This window comes from Bos indicus x Bos taurus, chromosome 13 (assembly GCF_003369695.1).
Source record: "Bos indicus x Bos taurus breed Angus x Brahman F1 hybrid chromosome 13, Bos_hybrid_MaternalHap_v2.0, whole genome shotgun sequence".
NCBI lineage: Eukaryota > Metazoa > Chordata > Mammalia > Artiodactyla > Bovidae > Bos > Bos indicus x Bos taurus.
The window spans coordinates 59,921,765-59,938,939 of record NC_040088.1 but is presented as its reverse complement, the minus strand read 5'-3'; the positions used below and the strand labels follow the sequence as shown (position 1 = coordinate 59,938,939).

General features: G+C 42.0%; 2 protein-coding genes across 5 annotated transcripts; both read left to right on the top strand.

Annotated features, from left to right (window-relative positions):
- Positions 1–1,700: 1,700 nt before the first annotated feature.
- COMMD3 (COMM domain containing 3) lies at positions 1,701–5,608 on the top strand. Its single transcript, XM_027559988.1, has 8 exons — positions 1,701–1,944; positions 3,215–3,326; positions 3,436–3,499; positions 3,589–3,623; positions 3,972–4,032; positions 4,125–4,181; positions 4,273–4,332; positions 5,240–5,608. Exons 1-8 carry the CDS (start codon positions 1,806–1,808, stop codon positions 5,297–5,299), a joined length of 588 nt encoding a protein of 195 aa, XP_027415789.1. The 5' UTR covers positions 1,701–1,805; the 3' UTR covers positions 5,300–5,608.
- An 826-nt stretch (positions 5,609–6,434) lies between these two features.
- BMI1 (BMI1 proto-oncogene, polycomb ring finger) lies at positions 6,435–16,958 on the top strand. Of its 4 annotated transcripts, none has more exons than XM_027559984.1 (10): positions 6,435–7,072; positions 11,897–12,027; positions 12,352–12,448; positions 13,058–13,113; positions 13,202–13,252; positions 13,403–13,511; positions 13,593–13,638; positions 14,038–14,136; positions 14,521–14,601; positions 14,695–16,958. In XM_027559984.1, the coding sequence occupies exons 2-10, from the start codon at positions 11,916–11,918 to the stop codon at positions 15,022–15,024; spliced, it is 981 nt and encodes a 326-aa protein (XP_027415785.1). In that variant the 5' UTR covers positions 6,435–7,072; positions 11,897–11,915; the 3' UTR covers positions 15,025–16,958. The 4 variants fall into 4 exon arrangements, with proteins under 4 accessions (XP_027415785.1, XP_027415786.1, XP_027415788.1 ...); XM_027559985.1 differs by lacking the exon at positions 6,435–7,072 and adding an exon at positions 7,431–7,559; XM_027559987.1 differs by lacking the exon at positions 6,435–7,072 and adding an exon at positions 11,132–11,155.
- Positions 16,959–17,175: the final 217 nt, after the last annotated feature.

The window sequence follows — 17,175 nt, the reverse complement described above, 5'->3', positions numbered from 1 at the left end:
ATTTCCTAATTTTTATGCTCAGAAACTCACATTTTAATTGTATTTACTTTACTCTTTTAAAATAGCATTAAAATAAAATCTATGCTCAGCATTACTGCCTTCTTTTTTGACATCAAATTATGATTACAGTTATCGATTCAAATTCTTTTAGAGTATTAACAATCAATGTTATGCAAGGTTATAAAATATATGTGTAACAAACATAATGAGCTTGGGTGTTGTTAATACTGTTTAACTTTTACACAACTCTGCCCTGTAAAATATTCCTTATGCAAATCATTTGCATATCTTGACATTTTTCAACTGATGTTTTACTACTGATGAGAAACAGGGAATTTAGAAAGAAAAGAGAGATGGGAAGGAAAGATGAACATGATTAATAGGTGTTTGTTTCATAAAGACTCAAGGGAGACTTTTAAATTCTTCACTGTTCCTACAGGCTGACCAAAGTGGAAAGCTGGTTCACATGCCTTTCAGTGCTTTCAAAGGAGAACTGAGTAGTTACTCAATCTTTACTGATGCTAAATTATTCTATTTGCGTTCTGTTGTGAAATCAGGTGCTTTTTATCCATTGGTGCAAGGTTAAATGTCGACTGTATTCATTAGGAACTTGTTTTTCAAATAAGCACCTAAATTATGCCTTTAAAAGTGTTTCATCCTAAGTCTGTTTCAAATTATGCCTCCTGTAGACTAAAACATCTTCCTCCTTCCTTATCCCTCCTCTCTACCCAAAAGAATTTTAAATTCTTTTGATCAAAAAAACTCATAACCTACTTTGTTGTGCTTTTTTTTTTAAAGAACCATTCTTGTTCTTCAACTTCGTATAACTATTAAGGGGGAAGTTACTTTATACAATATTTGAAGTTTCAAAATTATGGGCATTCACTTCTAATAAAGATTTTGCCATTCTTAACTGTATTGTACTAAGATAACTATCTGATATAAATATTTGAGGGCTGCTTGACTAATTAAAACAGGACCCATAAATGTTGTGAGCACCGTAGCACAAAATCTGTATCAGTTTCTTTTGGAAAGGTGTTTATTTGCAGCTGCATCTTACTATTTTTTATCATTTTGTCCACTGTGTTCGTAAATAAGGTACTATTCTCTCAGTTGTCGAAATACAGAACTTAAACGCGCGCACTATATGAATGTATACGTGTGTTTACACCCCCCCACGCAGAAAAGAATCAATTGCCGTATTCCAGAAATGACAATGAAAAAGGAGAAATAAGCAAGAATTATAATTAGACGTCTACAGTCTCATTCACATAAGGGCAGTGCTAGGGGATTAAGCAGTTGAGTTAAAAAACAAAAAAGCTCAAAACCAAAAACCAACCAGTTGCCTTAGATTGGAGCTTCCCGCAGCTTTCGCGCTGAGCGGGGCGCGGGGAAGGAGTAGTTCTCGGGGCCGGTGGGGACCGGGATCCCGACACCGTCACCACCACCCGCGGGGTCTTTCGGGAGCGCTCCCGCGGGCCCCGCAGGAGCCGGTGACAGTCCTAGGTGAGCGCCGAGCGCGTCCACAAAGCTCCCGGGCCGCCCCTCGCGCTAAGGCGCGGCGGCGGCGGCGGCGGCGGCGGGAGCAGAAGGAAAGACTAGACGGAAGCGGCGGCGGCTGGCGGGCGGCCGGGGACGCGGGCCGGGAGGCCGCCGGGGAGGCCCTGGGCGGGGAGGCCCGCAGCCCGCGCCGCCGCCGCCGCCGCCGCCGCCGCCGCCCTAGCCGCGTGCGCGCGCGGCCGCATCAGCTGAGCGCGCGGCGCGTGTCACGTGGTGCGCGTGTCGAAGGTCACGGCGCGCTCACAATGGAGCTTTCGGAGTATGTGCAGAAAGGCTTCCAGATGCTGGCCGATCCCGGCTCCTTCGACTCCAACACCTTCACGCTTCTCCTCCGGGCGGCTTTCCAGAGTCTGCTGGACGCCCAGGCGGACGAGGCCGTGTTAGGTAAGCCGCTCGGCTCTGAGCTGGATCGGCCTGGGTGGAGGGGCGCTCGGAGAAGAGGAGCGAGAAGGGGAAAGCCCCGGGAAGAGGAAGTCTTCGGGCTTTGCCCTTCGCTCCGGACGGAGTGTGGGGATGTGGTTCTGCCAGAACCCACAGCGGACCCAGATCATTGTTCTCTCCCCACTTGGCACTTGCACACCGCCAGCTACACTTTCCTGGTCTGATTTTCCCTCTCAGGCTCTTTGTTCTTTTGTAAAGCCGGTATTCAAGTCTTGTTTGTGGCCTAAACATCTAAGGTTTTCACCCTGGTCTGGGGCAGAGACTGTTTGACACTTGGACTTCATCAGGGCAGCTCCCTGCGATTCAAGTTTTCAGTACTAGGCTGGCGAAGGTTTTAAAGGGTCTGCTTCCAGAGTAATTACTCGGTCAAATAGTGTTGACATTTTCCAGCTTAGAGAATACCTCAAGTTCCTCTGCTCATTCCAACACTCTAGTTCAACATGTTTTGCACAGGTTCCACGCCCAGACTCTTAAAATGTGGTGTATAATGTTTTGTTCCGCATCAGTTATCAGGAAGCAAGTCTGTTTTAAATGGTCCGGTCACTGCGGAGTGCGGTGTCAGTATGGATGGAGGCATATTTAAAGATAGATCGCTTTTAAATTATTTTCTTAATTATAAATATCTCAACAATTCAAATTTTTGTGTTTTTTTCCCCTATAGTTTCACGAGCTAAACATGTGTACCAAAAGCATGAAAGTGGAAGTTCTTTAAACGAAAATAGTAACCACCACCTGGGTTAATCTCCAAAAAAAAAAGACTGTCGAAACTTGAAAATATTTTGAACCCTTTCCTTCTCCTCCACCTCCATGTATTAAAGTCCGTGGAGCCAGTTACCTACCCTAAAATTAATCTTTAGAAGGAAAGTTTATTCATTCTTAAATTGACACCATGTAAAATATTTATCTTATTTTCCTCTCAACTTACTCCATCCAGCTTTAGAATGACCACTGTATATTTTACAATAGGACATTTTTTTTAAGTATTAAGGTAAAATAAAATGAAGGTAATTTGACCAAGTAACAGCAGGATTATTGATGTGTGCTCTTCATTGTTTTGCCATTGACCATATTGCTCATCTTAAAATTTCTAGTGCTTATAGTTGAATTCTTCTTATCTTGTTAGAGTTCTTCACCAAATGGAAATACCTTTTTAGAAACAGGACTATAAAGAATTTATTATCACAGACATCATTGGCAATTACTTTTATTATAGATCACCCAGACTTGAAACATATCGACCCAGTGGTTTTAAAACATTGTCATGCAGCAGCTGCAACTTACATACTGGAGGCTGGAAAGCAAAGAGCTGACAGATCAACTCTAAGGTACAGGATTTATTTAAATATCCATTTGTTTTAAAATAGTGCCTTTATGATTCAAATTTCAGTTTTTAAAATGGAGACTAAACAATGTCGTTTTTTTTTTTTTTTTTAGCACTTATCTAGAAGACTGTAAATTTGACAGCGAGAGAATAGAATTGTTTTGGACGGAATATCAGGTTACTTAAATTTTAAAAACTTAACAATTACTATTTTTCTTCTACTCTGTTTGCAAAGACATGTTTTCTTTTTCTTTTTTTCCTACCAGAATAATAGGAATTCCCTAGAAATCCTACTGGGAAGGTAGGTACTGTATAAGGTGTCAAGCTGAGCCACTTTTCACTTGCAGGTATGAATGGAGAGTGCTGGTGTGAAACAAAACAGGACAAAAAACGGGGATCTAGACCAAAAGAAAAGGGGCCAAAGGGCAAGTGAAACAATTGAAGTTAAGCTAATGTTTTTAAAGATAAAGTTTATTGAGGTAATTTTTTAAATGCTCTTTTACTATTCAGGACTTGAAATAAAGTTTAACAGTGTTTTAATTTCAGAATGGATTAAAATTGTGTGTGTGTGGTGTAGAAGGTGGTAAAGAACAAATACTGAAAGTTTTTCTGTAGCTATTATGTACAAAATTATCATTATATCTTTCAGTATAGGCAGATCTCTCCCACATATAACTGATGTTTCTTGGCGTTTGGAATATCAGATAAAGGTAAAGTTTAACAAATGTTCTGTAGGGCAATTTAGGGAACTTTAAAAAAAAAAAGAGCTAAAGAATGAAATCTCTGTGTTGTGTTATTTTAGACCAATCAACTTGATAAGATGTACAGACCTGCATATTTGGTGACCTTAAATGTAGAGGTATTTATACAGAAGCCCTGTCTAAAAATTTATGTATAATAAAATTTTCAATTTCCTTGATTTAAATAAACAGCACTTTTTTCTTCCCTAGAACACTGACTCCCGATCCCACCCAGAGATTAGTTTTAGTTGCAACATGGAACAATTACAGGTACAGTATTAGGATCTGTGAATATGCCTATCTTCTTACAGATTTTTAATTGCGAATTATGCCCATGGAAAGTTCAAAAGAAAATTAACCATCTGTCAGTAGATAATGAAGGTTGGTTAAGGAATTATTGGGAAGGGGGCTTCAAAAGCAATATTTTAAAATAGGCTTTTGAAATTAAGATGTTAATAGAGAACTGGTCTGGTTTGCTGTTCCCTTCAATTAAAACAAACTTGTAGTGTTGAGTGTAAATTCTATTTGTGATGTGTTTGAGCCAGTAAGACAAAGGAAAAGAAAGCTTGGCTTTGAAAAATGTTCTCTTTGCTTTCAAAAATTTAGTAAACTTTCAAAACATGATTTTTAAACAGTGGTTTTAAATGACTTTTTATAAAGGGGCAAGTTACAAAAATTCTGAAACTGTTTATATTGCCTGTGTAAGTCACTGGGGAAATTCAAAATTACATTGATTAATGGAGATGACAACGAATTTATTTCTTAACACTTAAAAAAAGTGAAGAACATCTCTTGAAATTTTGATGAAATTGATTTTTTCCAAAGGAATCTCCTGCAGAGTCGTTTTAATGTAACCATTAATTGAACTTTAAACTTTCAAAAGATGTGAATATAGCATTATCCTTGTTAGGTAACTTGAGAAATTTAATTTTGGTAAACCCTGCATGTTCAGAAGATTTAGTTGGAAACTGTATTTCACATCTGAGGGCAAGCATTTTGAAGATGAGATATTTTAGAGGAAGACTTTACTTTGATAGTGGTTTGTCAAAGGTTTAAAATCTTGAATTTTAAATTGTTTAGAAAGTGTCTCCCGACTTTTTTCTTGCATCTTTCTCAAGCTTGGATACTTCTTTCTTGCGTTTTATCCTAAAAACGAGCTATGATATACATCTTTCAGGACTTAGTAGGAAAACTTAAAGATGCTTCGAAAAGCCTGGAAAGAGCAACTCAGTTGTAACTTGGGAAAGTTAACGATCTGCCCGGATCTAGAGGAAGACCAGGAACGTCTTGCCGTCCGCTGAACCATTTCTGCGAGCTGGGTGTCTTCCTTTTCAGAGCAGATTTTTTTCTTTTGGATTTCTGTCACTCATAAGTTTTGACACTTTTTTACACCTGTGGAAGGGTTAAGAGGGAATTTCTGCCTAAGTATTTGAATCTTTAGTATTATCCGTACATTTGATCCCATTTGATCTTTTCCACGTCTTCCAAAAGGAAGCAGACAGTATTACATTCTGAATAAATAAGTTGTTCCCACAAAAAGAGTGGTGAGAGTTTGTCTGGATTTGAGTTTGTTAATTATTACTTTGAAGACATAGACAGGATTGGCGTTAACTTTTAACGATCTCCTCTCCTCAAGATTAAAGTTAAACACACTGGAAAGGATGCCATCTCCGGGGTTGCTTGAAGACCCCAGCTTCGGGACGTGGGGAGCGGGCGCGGTCGCCCAGCGGCGGGAGCCAGTCCGTTCCGTTAACTGCGCCCGAGGGCTCGCCCGCTGCCCGACCCTCGCCCGCGGGGCTGCAGAGGCCTGGGAGGGCCGGCCCCGCGCGGAGCCCCTGCCCGGAGCGAGCGGCTGCCCGCGCGCGCCCCGCCTCGGCCACTGGCGGGCGGGAAAGGGGGCCGGCGCGGCCGCGGGAAGACTGGGGCGGGCGCTGTTGTTTCCGCGAGCCCAACTCGGGCGCAGGTTCCGCGACGCGGCGCCGGAGTCTGGGCCGCAGCCCGTGGGGCCGAGCGGGGCTGTCGGCCGGCGGTCTCCTCGCGGACTTGTGTGCCGCGGGCGGAGACGGACCGCGGAGAGAAAGAAATAACGGGGGCTGGGGTGGGCTGAGCTGCGTGCGGGGCCGGAGCGATGCCCGCGCCGAGAGCAGGGTGGCGCGTGTGGCGCTGTGGAGAAATGTCTCCGCAGCCGCGCCAGCGCCGCCGCCGCGCCGAGCGAGGAGGAGGAGGGGGCCGGGTCGCGGAGCTCCGAGGGGAGGGGGCGGCCGCGGGCCCGACTACACCGACACTAATTCCCAGGCCGCCCTTAAGGAATGAGGGGAGCACGTGACCCGGTGGGGGGGTGGCGGGGGGAGGGGGCGGGCGGACTCTGAGCCATTTTGGAGCCGGTGTCAGTTTCCACTCTGCCTTCAGCGGTGCATTTTTTTTTCCACCCTCCCCTCCCCCGTCCTCAGCCTTCCTCCCTTCCCCCCGCCTCTCCGCACGCACACACACGGCGCCCCCCACCCGCCCTCCTCCCCACCAACGGCAACTATGAAATAATAATCGTAGTATTAAAGGCAGAGATCGGGGCGAGACAATGGGGATGTTGGCGAGGGAGCCCCGATCCGGATTAGAAACACCTCCCAGCCCCGCAGAATAATACTGATTGCGCCCCCTCCGCGCGCTCCCTCCCCCGAGTGCGGAGCGGGAGGAGGCGGCGGCGGCGGCCGAGGAGGAGGAGGAGGCCCAGGAGGAGGAGGCGTTGGAGGCCAAGGAGGAGGAGGAGGAGGCCGCGGAGGAGGAGGAGGCCGAGGCGGAGGAGGAGGAGGAGGAGGCCGGGCTCGGGAGGCAGCATGAGCCGAGCGCGGCGGCCGCCGCTCCTCTCGGCTGCGCTCGTTGCCCATTGACAGCGGCGTCTGCAGCTCGCTTCAAGATGGCCGCTTGGCTCACATTCATTTTCTGCTGAACGACTTTTAACTTTCATTGTCTTTTCCGCCCGCTTCGATCGCCTCTCGCCGGCTGCTTTTTCCGGGTACGTAGGAGGCGAGGCGCCTCCGGGACGGGGCCTGGGGGCGGCGGGGGCCGCGCGGGACTCAGGCCGGCCGCGGGTGGACGGGGAACGGCCCCCCCCCACCGCGCCTCGCCCGCGCCGGCCGGGAGGGCGCTGACAGCGTGGGCGCCGAGCCCCGCGCCGCCGCCCGCCGCCGCCCGCCGGCCCCGCGCGCCGCCCGGCCCCGCGCGCCGCCCGCGCCCGCGAGCGCGCGCCCGCCGCCGCCCGCCGACTCCCGCGGCGCCGGGACCGACCCGCAGCCCGCGCCGCGCCGCCGCCGCCAGCCGGCCTCGGCGCCGCTCCAGCCGCCGCCCGCTCCAGCCCGGACGCGCCGCGCGCGGCCCCACGTTTTAGTTCCTTTCTCCCCCGAGCGCCCCTCTACACCCTCGCGACGCACATGGCCCCCGAGAAGAATACTTCTATTTGCAGCCTCTGCGGCTCTCCCGTCCACGGCGCCCTTTGTTGAGAGGTAGATTTTGATGAAACGGGGACGGGTGCCTGAAATCGGGAGCTGCTTGGGTCAAGTGGCTTCCCTCCTCTCCCGAAGAAAGGGCTTTGGAGGGGTTTAAACAGCCAGAGAACGCCCCCATTTTATAGGGACGGGTTGCTTGGGGGGCCGCGATCCCGCCAAGGTGGATGTTAGGCTGAAAGGAGCCCGAACAAAAATGTTATTAACTTAAGTTGGAGGGACACTTGGGTGAATTTAGATGGCTTGTAAGATGGCGGTTCCCAGTTGTTTCCAAGGTCTCCTGCGTTTGTGTTTAAAATGGTAAAGTTTTCAAGGTGTTATTTGTTGAGAGTCTCGGATAAGTTCTTCAAATATTACTTGGGAGGTGCTCAGTGGGAAGTGGGCATTTCAAATTTGGAGCTTTTTTTGGAGTGATGATGGTGAATGGACGTTAGTCTTGCAAGAGGTTTCCTCTCTTTTTCCTTTTTCTTTTTTTCCCCCGTCTCAGAGACTACAGTTTTTTTTTTTTCTTCTTCTTCTTTTTTCCACCTCTAGTATGGGATGCACTTAGAACCATGACTTAAGTCTACAACGTTTTATAGGTTTTACTAAATGTCAGCATAGGTCATGTGGTGAAGAGATGCTTTGGAGAAAGGAGCACTAAAAAGTTGATGGCATATGTTAATACAGTCTTTTGGGTTTGACAGCCATGTAGCACGATCTTTTTCCCAGAGATTTACAGTTAATAATTGGAAGTAAATAAGTATAGAGACTTTGATCATTCCCAATTGCAATAAAAGGATTTAGTGGGCTTAGTGGTCACGGTTCAGTATCTGAAATAGAAGCATGTATTAACCCCTTCCCAGAAAGTAGGCAAAATCCTGGGCATATTTATTCAAATCCAAATGTAGGTTGGTGATGCCTAGAATGTTATGTGTAGTTCAACTTATGTTTTATAGGAACCTTAACCCCCATGTTCTGGAAACATAAGCCACACTAAAGTCTAGAAACTTAAGGATGCCAATTATTAACAGCATATGCTAACTTAAGACTATATTAACATTTGAGTTTTATTTTAAGTAGAATTTCTTTGAGGTTGATTTTATGAGCAAATTTATAAATTTTTAAATAATTAAGTTCATTTCCATACATCTGCACCAAAGTGCAAGGGTGTTTGAAATAACCTACCTGTATAAACTTATGCCTAGTAACAGTATCTTTAAAGCCATTAAGCCACTGTGTATGCATGTGTGTGTTTGTATACACACACACGCTTCTGTAAGAAAATTGAGCATTTAGTTGTACTTAAGTCATTAATGCTCTATCATTAAGTTCTTGGATGTGCATTCAGTGCCCCTAAAAGGTGAAATTCTCCCTAGGAGTCAAGTTAACCCCAACTTTACCCATACTTGTATTGGGCTGGGAGCCTCAACTGGGGTTATGGAGTTCATTTGCATTTCTTAGACTGCAGTAGTCAAGCTGATTGTTAACATAAGAACTTGCTTCTGTTTTCCTTCATTTTGACATGACTGGTGTTAGGCCTCCAACTAAACTGACTGCCCCAACTAAGTATGTTATAATGACAAGTTTTAACTATTGAGTATTTTTCCATAGTATGTTTGGTGCCTTTTTGCTTGCTTAACTGGCAGTTTCTGTGGTGGAACCTAGAAGGTTTTCCTTTCTAAGGTGCAAGAGATTGTTTCTGAAACTCTTATCAAACATGTCAGATGTTTTGGAAGTCTTTATTAGGCTGCCAGTGCTTTCAAGTAGTATAAAAAGATAAAGAACTGATTCTTACACAAGTAACAAAGTGATACTTACTAGCACTATAAATGGTTATAGGGTTGTGGCCAAAGTCTTCTGAATTGAAGTAAAGGAGTTGTGTGAATTAAGACTTAAGATGAATTTGAAAGGGTTTTGGTCAAGTAAATGAGACTTCAATCTGATTGTTTTCTGTCTTAATATTTGTGTTTGTCTGGTGTTGGTTTTATATAGAGGAGAAATTAAGGCAGCTGTTTTTATTAATGCCCCTTCCTGAACTTCAGGATCCGGTGGTATTAGCATGATGTGCTTTCACATGGAGACAGAAGTATCACCTTGCTATCTATCTATCTAGGAAAGGTCCTGCTGTTTCACAAGGAGAGTTTTCTTTCAGAACCAAGAAGGCTTGTCTTTAATCACCAAGTACAATAGAATTAAATATTGCTACTCTTTAGGGACACTGCTCCACCCACAACTCCTCTGTAACCCCACTTAGATTTATAGTAACAATATGTTGACAATATTCCTCTAAACAAATCTTCCAAAGATAACTGAGGAGTCACACATGACGTTTTCTGGTTGAAGTCACTGGTTGCCATTGTGGTCATTTTTCATAAAAGAGGCTTTGTTTTATTTTTACCATTCTCCGCCCCCCGCCCCCCCCCCCCCCCCCCCAGTACTCCAAAGCTTTTAGTTTCAGCCATTGAGCTGTGTTGATTAGTATTTCCCTCTTCTGCATTGAAATTCCCTGAGAATTAAAACCTCAGATGCATCTTCAAGTTTCACCAGTTCCTAGATTTCTATTCAAGGCAGCTTTGAGAATGTGCTTCAGAGAAATCTGGAAGCTTGGTCTTATTTCGGATTCTGAAATGAATGAAGTAGGAGTCAGAAATGCATTTTTCGAGCATGCTGCACGAAGTAATTGACTTCCCTTATTGTCCACTGGTGTATAGTTGCTGACAGTTCCCCCCGCCGCCCCCTCCCCCGTGACTTTTCTGTAATATATGATATCTGTTGGGAATGTCATTTCATTGTGTGGAGGTTTGCTTGGAGGTTAGGTTGAGAAAATGACATTTGTTTTTCTCCTGTGGATGCTCAGGGCTGACAAGGTGTTGATTTAGCGTTGGGAATGGGCTGGTCACACGGTTCTTTAACTTATTGTCACTATCGCCGATTCAAGTAGTTTTTCTTGTCTCCATCCAGCATAGTTCAGGTAAAACACAAGGCTTTGTACTCGCCTCCTCTGCGGTAAAACAGATTTCAGTTTTCAGCCTTTCCAAAACTTTGTATCGCTCATCTAATCTGCAGAAGAACTTCCTACTAGAGAAGAAAGCATTAAAGAGGTTCATTTCAATAAACATCTCTGCAATTTGAGCCCTTATAGTTTCGGGTTAAGTGCACAGTTGGCAATTCTCAAAAGATCCTTCGTGAAAATTTTGACCTAGTGATTGCTAACTGGAGAGACCGAGTCAAGATCTGAAAGAAGCTCTTCGCGCCGAGTCCACATGGAAACAGGCCCCCAAGAGTGTCCGAAATGGCCGAGAGTGCGGTTTGCATTTTCCTTTACGACTTCACGCTCCAGGGTCCCCCGGGCTGCCTACCGGGTCGCCCTGCTCGGGATCCTGCTCCCCAGCGTCAAGGGGCCTCGTGGGGCCGCCCCACCCCCGCGCCGCGCGCCCGCACCCCACCCCGCCCCCGCGCCGGCCCCGCCCCCGCGCCGTGCCGGCCCCTCCCCCGTGCCCGCCGCCGCCGCTGCCGCCGCCGCCGCCCGGCAGCCCCGCACGCCCGCCGAAGCTCCGGGCTCGGCCGGGCTCCGCGCGCGGAGTTGCAGCGGTGGCCGGATGCCAAGTGTAAGTGTAAGTTGCTATGGAAACCCCGACAGAGGCAAGTTCCGAATCCGGAGCGAGACGGAGCCCCGGGCGCCGCCGGATCCGCCCCTCGCATCCCGGCCCCCGGGCGTCCGCGCGCTCAGGCCCCAGCCCGAGGCCGACTCGAGGTGCTTCTCCTGCGGCCCGAGCACCCAGCTCCGGAAATGCCAGGGATGCAGATAGAGCAGAATTTGCTTTCCCTTTGTATCACGTCAAAACGTGCCAGGTTCTGGTGGCTGGAACCGCCTAAAACAACCGGAACCCCTGGGAAGCGGGGGCATGCGCCTGGATTTTCGATCGAAGAGCCGTAAGGAAGTTTTACGATAAATTTGGAGTCCTGGAACAACCCCTCGCGGTTGGTAAATATCTGCGGGGAGTGTGTGGCGTCTGCAGCAGCCGTGGGGCTGCTGGGCTGGAGGACAAATGGAAGAAAGCGGCCCGAATACTCTCAGCTCCCAGCCCCCACCTCAGACCTTTTCTTCTCCCTCCTGGAATGACCTGAGGGACCAGATATTACTTTTTTTGGGTTCTTTTTCATCTTTTCAGTAGAATTGATCGAGGTCCGATCGGTGAATTCCTTATGTAGAAGATGTTGGGACAATCCTGCTGCAGTGTTAAAAATGCATTTTATGAACTCCTCCAACATATCAGAGCGTATGGTTCCTGGGAGTTGGAGATAATCTCAATTCTCTTTCTGTGAATTATAGCCAGTATTACTTTGTCTTGCAGGATCTTTTATCAAGCAGAAATGCATCGAACAACCAGAATCAAGATCACTGAGCTAAATCCCCACCTAATGTGTGTTCTTTGTGGAGGGTACTTCATTGATGCCACAACCATAATAGAATGTCTACATTCCTGTGAGTACCAAGTTTTAGACCTTTTTATGTCGTGCATATTTAACATCTTGTTCTGAAATTTGAAAACTAACAATTCTGGCTATCCTTAAGAATGTTGGTGCAAAGTGAAGAAGTTGTCTTCTTCTCTTGTATTTAGTGACTTTTTTGTTAATGCGTATAATAAAATACTATTGTGTAAGTATTCTCAGGCTATCAACTGAGTTTAATTATAAATACCTTTTGGCAATTACCATTTTGTTACTACTAGTTCCGTGTTTCTGACACTGATTTTATGGTTTAGCATCTAATTCCTGAACTGTAAAAAATTTATGTTTTTACTTCTAGTCTGTAAAACGTGTATTGTGCGTTACCTGGAGACCAGCAAGTATTGTCCTATCTGTGATGTCCAAGTTCACAAAACCAGACCACTACTGAATATAAGGTAAGAAAATGTTTAAAAATCATTGTTTGTAATCTTTATTGGAATTGTAGTACTTAATAAATTATAAATCTATACATAAATATTCAATAAATTGTTGAATTTATTGTTTATTTCTTCACACAAAATTTACTCTTCAGTCTCCATCTGATATGAATGTTTTGTAGAGGGTAGCTCCCTTCATTTCTTGGCCATTTTAATGATGGCTAAACAGATTTTGAGTTTTTTTAACCATCTTTTAGAAATTGAATTAATTTTCCATTTTTGCATTGTTTTTGACCTTGTGACAGGCCAAGAGTGAATGTGTTTAAACTGCTTCCATTCTCTCTTCTTTGTTCTCTTTCATATTAGCTAGTTTGGTCATTTGAAAAGCACACTTCTCTTGGTGAAATGTGAAGAATTTATTAGTGAATAAAATGAAATATTCTTCTAATTTAAGACAGTGCTACCACATAAAGAACTTTTATCCCCATAATTATGTTGATGTAGTTATAAACAGTGTCACAATCAAGTTAAATACTATAACACAAAGAAAACAAAGAATGTGTTGCAACGTATGAACATTATAGTTTTTGCTATATTGAAATTTTATTTTCTAATTTATTCTCTCAGGTCAGATAAAACTCTTCAAGATATTGTATACAAATTAGTTCCAGGGCTTTTCAAAAGTGAGTAACTTGCTTAAAAATAAACATTTTAAAAGTATTTACCAGTTTTACCTGCTACACCAAATATTTGTCTTTTTATTCTCTTTAGATGAAATGAAGAGAAGAAGGGATTTTTATGCCGCTCATCCTTCAGCTGATGGTAAACCCTTTGGAATGGGAAAGACATTTTATTTGGAGGGAGAACTTATTCAGTAATTTATTAAAACTAAGTTTAAAGTACAGTTCTTCTATGTATGTAATATTTCATTTAAATGTTTATTAAAAATTGAATTTTAAAATGTCTTTATAGCTGCCAATGGCTCTAATGAAGACAGAGGAGAAGTGGCTGATGAAGATAAGAGAATTATAACTGATGATGAGATAATAAGTTTATCCATTGAATTCTTTGACCAGAACAGGTAAATTCTTTAGGAAATATGTTTTATGCTAATATATTTATTAGATACATTGTTTGCTTAATAAATTATTTTGCTTTTTAGATTGGATCGGAAAATAAACAAGGACAAAGAGAAATCTAAGGAGGAGGTATGTTCAATGGACAAAAACACATTGTTTAGATTCTCGACTTTATGAGAGTGTATGTTCCCCTTTGGAATATTCTAGGATTGGATGATGCTATCAAATAGAAGAAAATCATCATATTTGATGTTTTAGAGTTGATCTATATCTGATAGTTAATAGATGGAATTTATATGATTATTCTTACAAAATATTTTCAGTAATATTTAATGTTTTGATATACTGAAGAAATCTGTTCATCTAGTGTTTATAATAATAGCACATTCAAAGTATAGTTGAGAACAGTCGAATCTCAGCTTTGGTGTTAGTACCTTTTATCATACTCAGACATCTATCTAATTGACTTAAAAAGAAAAACAAAGTTAGGAATTTAAAAAAATTAACTTTTCTTAAATATGCTTTTAGGTGAATGATAAAAGATATTTACGATGCCCAGCAGCAATGACTGTAATGCACCTAAGAAAGTTTCTCAGAAGTAAAATGGACATACCTAATACTTTCCAGGTATCTACTTTATGGTTTTCATGCATTTGATGTAAATGCTTTTTAAAAAAATTCAGTGACCTTTTTCTTTTTGCATTCTAAACCCAAAAAAGCAACATTTTTTTTTAACTTGGTACTTTATTTGAAAATAGCTCTTTAAATGTTTGGTATGGATCCTGTTTTATGCTATGAAAGCAAATCCCTTAATGATTTCAAGAAGTTTTTCCTCATTTGAGGTTCCAAGAGGGATTTTTGCTTTGCCCAAATGTTTGGAGAAAGTGTTTTTTAAAAGCGTTTTTGTTTTTTTTTTTAAATCATTTTTGGATTATATTTAGATGATCAGAAAATCTATATTCACCATAATTCTTTGTGATGCTTAATAATTGAAGTGTTGTTTATCAACAGATTGATGTCATGTATGAAGAGGAACCTTTAAAAGATTACTATACACTAATGGATATTGCCTACATTTATACCTGGAGAAGGGTAAGTAAGCATACCTCATGCTCATAGATTATTTTGGTAAGCTGTACTTAAAGATCTAAGACTGATTTGTTTCCCCCCCTCTTAACTTTGTAGAATGGCCCACTTCCTTTGAAATACAGAGTTCGACCTACTTGTAAAAGAATGAAGATCAGTCATCAGAGAGATGGACTGACTAACACTGGAGAACTGGAAAGTGACTCTGGGAGTGACAAGGCCAACAGCCCAGCAGGAGGCATCCCCTCCACCTCTTCCTGTTTGCCCAGTCCCAGCACTCCAGTCCAGTCTCCTCATCCTCAGTTTCCTCACATTTCCAGTACTATGAATGGAACCAGCAGCAGCCCCAGCGGTAACCACCAATCTTCCTTTGCCAATAGACCTCGAAAATCATCAGTAAATGGGTCGTCAGCAACTTCATCTGGTTGATACCTGAGACTGTTGAGGGAAAAAAAATTTTAAACCCTTGATTTATATAGATATCTTCATGCCATTACAGCTTTATAGATGCTAATACATGTGACTATCGTCCAATTTGCTTTCTTTTGTAGTGAAGTTAAATTTGACTATAAAAGATGGACTAGATGTGATATTCATATGGACGTTAATGGAAAAGAAAGATCATTTCTCGAAAGAATTAGTTTCAGAGAAAGCAGGCAAGATGTTTTTCTGTGTTAGGACCGATGTGAAATGGTTTCTGTCACCATTGTTTGGATTTGAAAATCTTCTGCAGTGGATATAAACATTGGGCCGTAGTTTGTTAATCTCAACTAACGAAACCTCCATTACATCCTCCTTGATTGTTCTTGTTACTATGCTGTTTTGTGAACCTGTAGAAAACAAGTGCTTTTTATCTTGAAATTCAACAAATGGAAAGAATATGCATAGAATAATGCATTCTATGTAGCCATGTCACTGTGAATAACAATTTCTTGCATATTTAGCCATTTTGATTCCTGTTCGATTTTTTACTTCTCTGTTGCTACGCAAAACCGATCAAAGGAAAGTAACTTCAGTTTTACAATCTGTATGCCTAAAAGCGGGTACTACCGTTTATTTTACTGACTTGTTTAAATGATTCGCTTTTGTAAGAATCAGATGGCATTATGCTTGTTGTACAATGCCATATTGGTATATGACATAACAGGAAACAGTATTGTATGATATATTTATAAATACTATAAAGAAAATATTGTGTTTCATGCATTCAGAGATGGTTGTTAAAATTCTCCCAACTGGTTCGACCTTTGCAGATACCTATGTTTGAGCCTTATCAGCATAGAATATTTTTAACGTGGATATCTAACTTCTGTTCCATTGGAAGCAATTGGCATTATTGTCATATGGATTTTTCTCTAGTAATACCTTTTACTTTTAAAATTAATTGCTGCATTAAAGGAAAACTTTTCACTAAGGGATTTGGAAATGCTGTCGTCATTTCCTGTTGCTTACGATGGTAATTAATGTGTTTTTAAAATGCATATTGATTACTGTAATTCTAAGACCGATTTTGAAATAAGCCAGATTGCTGGAGAAAGAAAATTTTTATCTAAAATTATTTTAATATGTGGCATAGTGGAAATCTCAAATTTAAGAATTGCTTTTACAATTGTAAACAATGGAATTTACCCTCTCTGTAAAGTCTGGAAATAGAAGCAATTTATTGTGAGCTTCTACAGGTATTAGTTTTTAAATAGAGTGAGCATGTTGAATTTAAAATATGAATATGCGCCCCCCCCAAATTTTCAGATTGTGTTTTGCTTTGGTCGGACTTGGTGTGTGTTCATCACCCATCAGTTATTTGTGAGGGTGTTTATTCTCTATGAATATTGTTTCATGTTTGTATGGGAAAATTGTAGCTAAACATTTCATTGTCCCCTGTCTGCAAAAGAAGCACAATTCTATTGCTCTGTCTTGCTTATAGTCATTAAATCATTACTTTTACATATATTGCTGTTACTTCTGCTTTCTTTAAAGATACAGTAAAGTTTTATGAAACCACAAAATACATATATTTTTATTTTGACTTAAATTTGTACAGTCCCATTGTACGTGTTGTTTCTAATTATAGATGTAAATTTAAATTTCATTTGTAATTGGAAAAAATCCAATAAAAAAGATATTCATTTAGAAAATAGCTAAGGCTTTAATAAAAATTTGATATGAAAAGCACAATGTGCAGAAGTTTTGGAAACCCTGTTGTGGATTACACCAGGTAAAGGCTAAAGAACATCCATTGCTGTCTTAGTGATGTTGCTGAGAGTACATGCTTTGTTGTATAATTGCTTGAAAGCCCAATGGAAAGATGTATCTGTTTATTTACTTTATAATCTTTGAAGTAAAAGTTACTCATGTTTGCCAATTTTGGTGAAGTTAACTTATTTTTCTAGGCTTTTCTTCTCAAGTGTTTCATGATGTTATCTAAGACAAGAAAAAAAATTAATGAAAGTTTCAAGTGATGTTTTTACTTTGGATATGACCATGTATATAAAAAATGAAAAAATATTTTCAAAGTCTAAAAACTTCAAGTGCTAGTGGACTGTCATTTGACTTAACACAAAACCAAGTCGTAGGACCAAA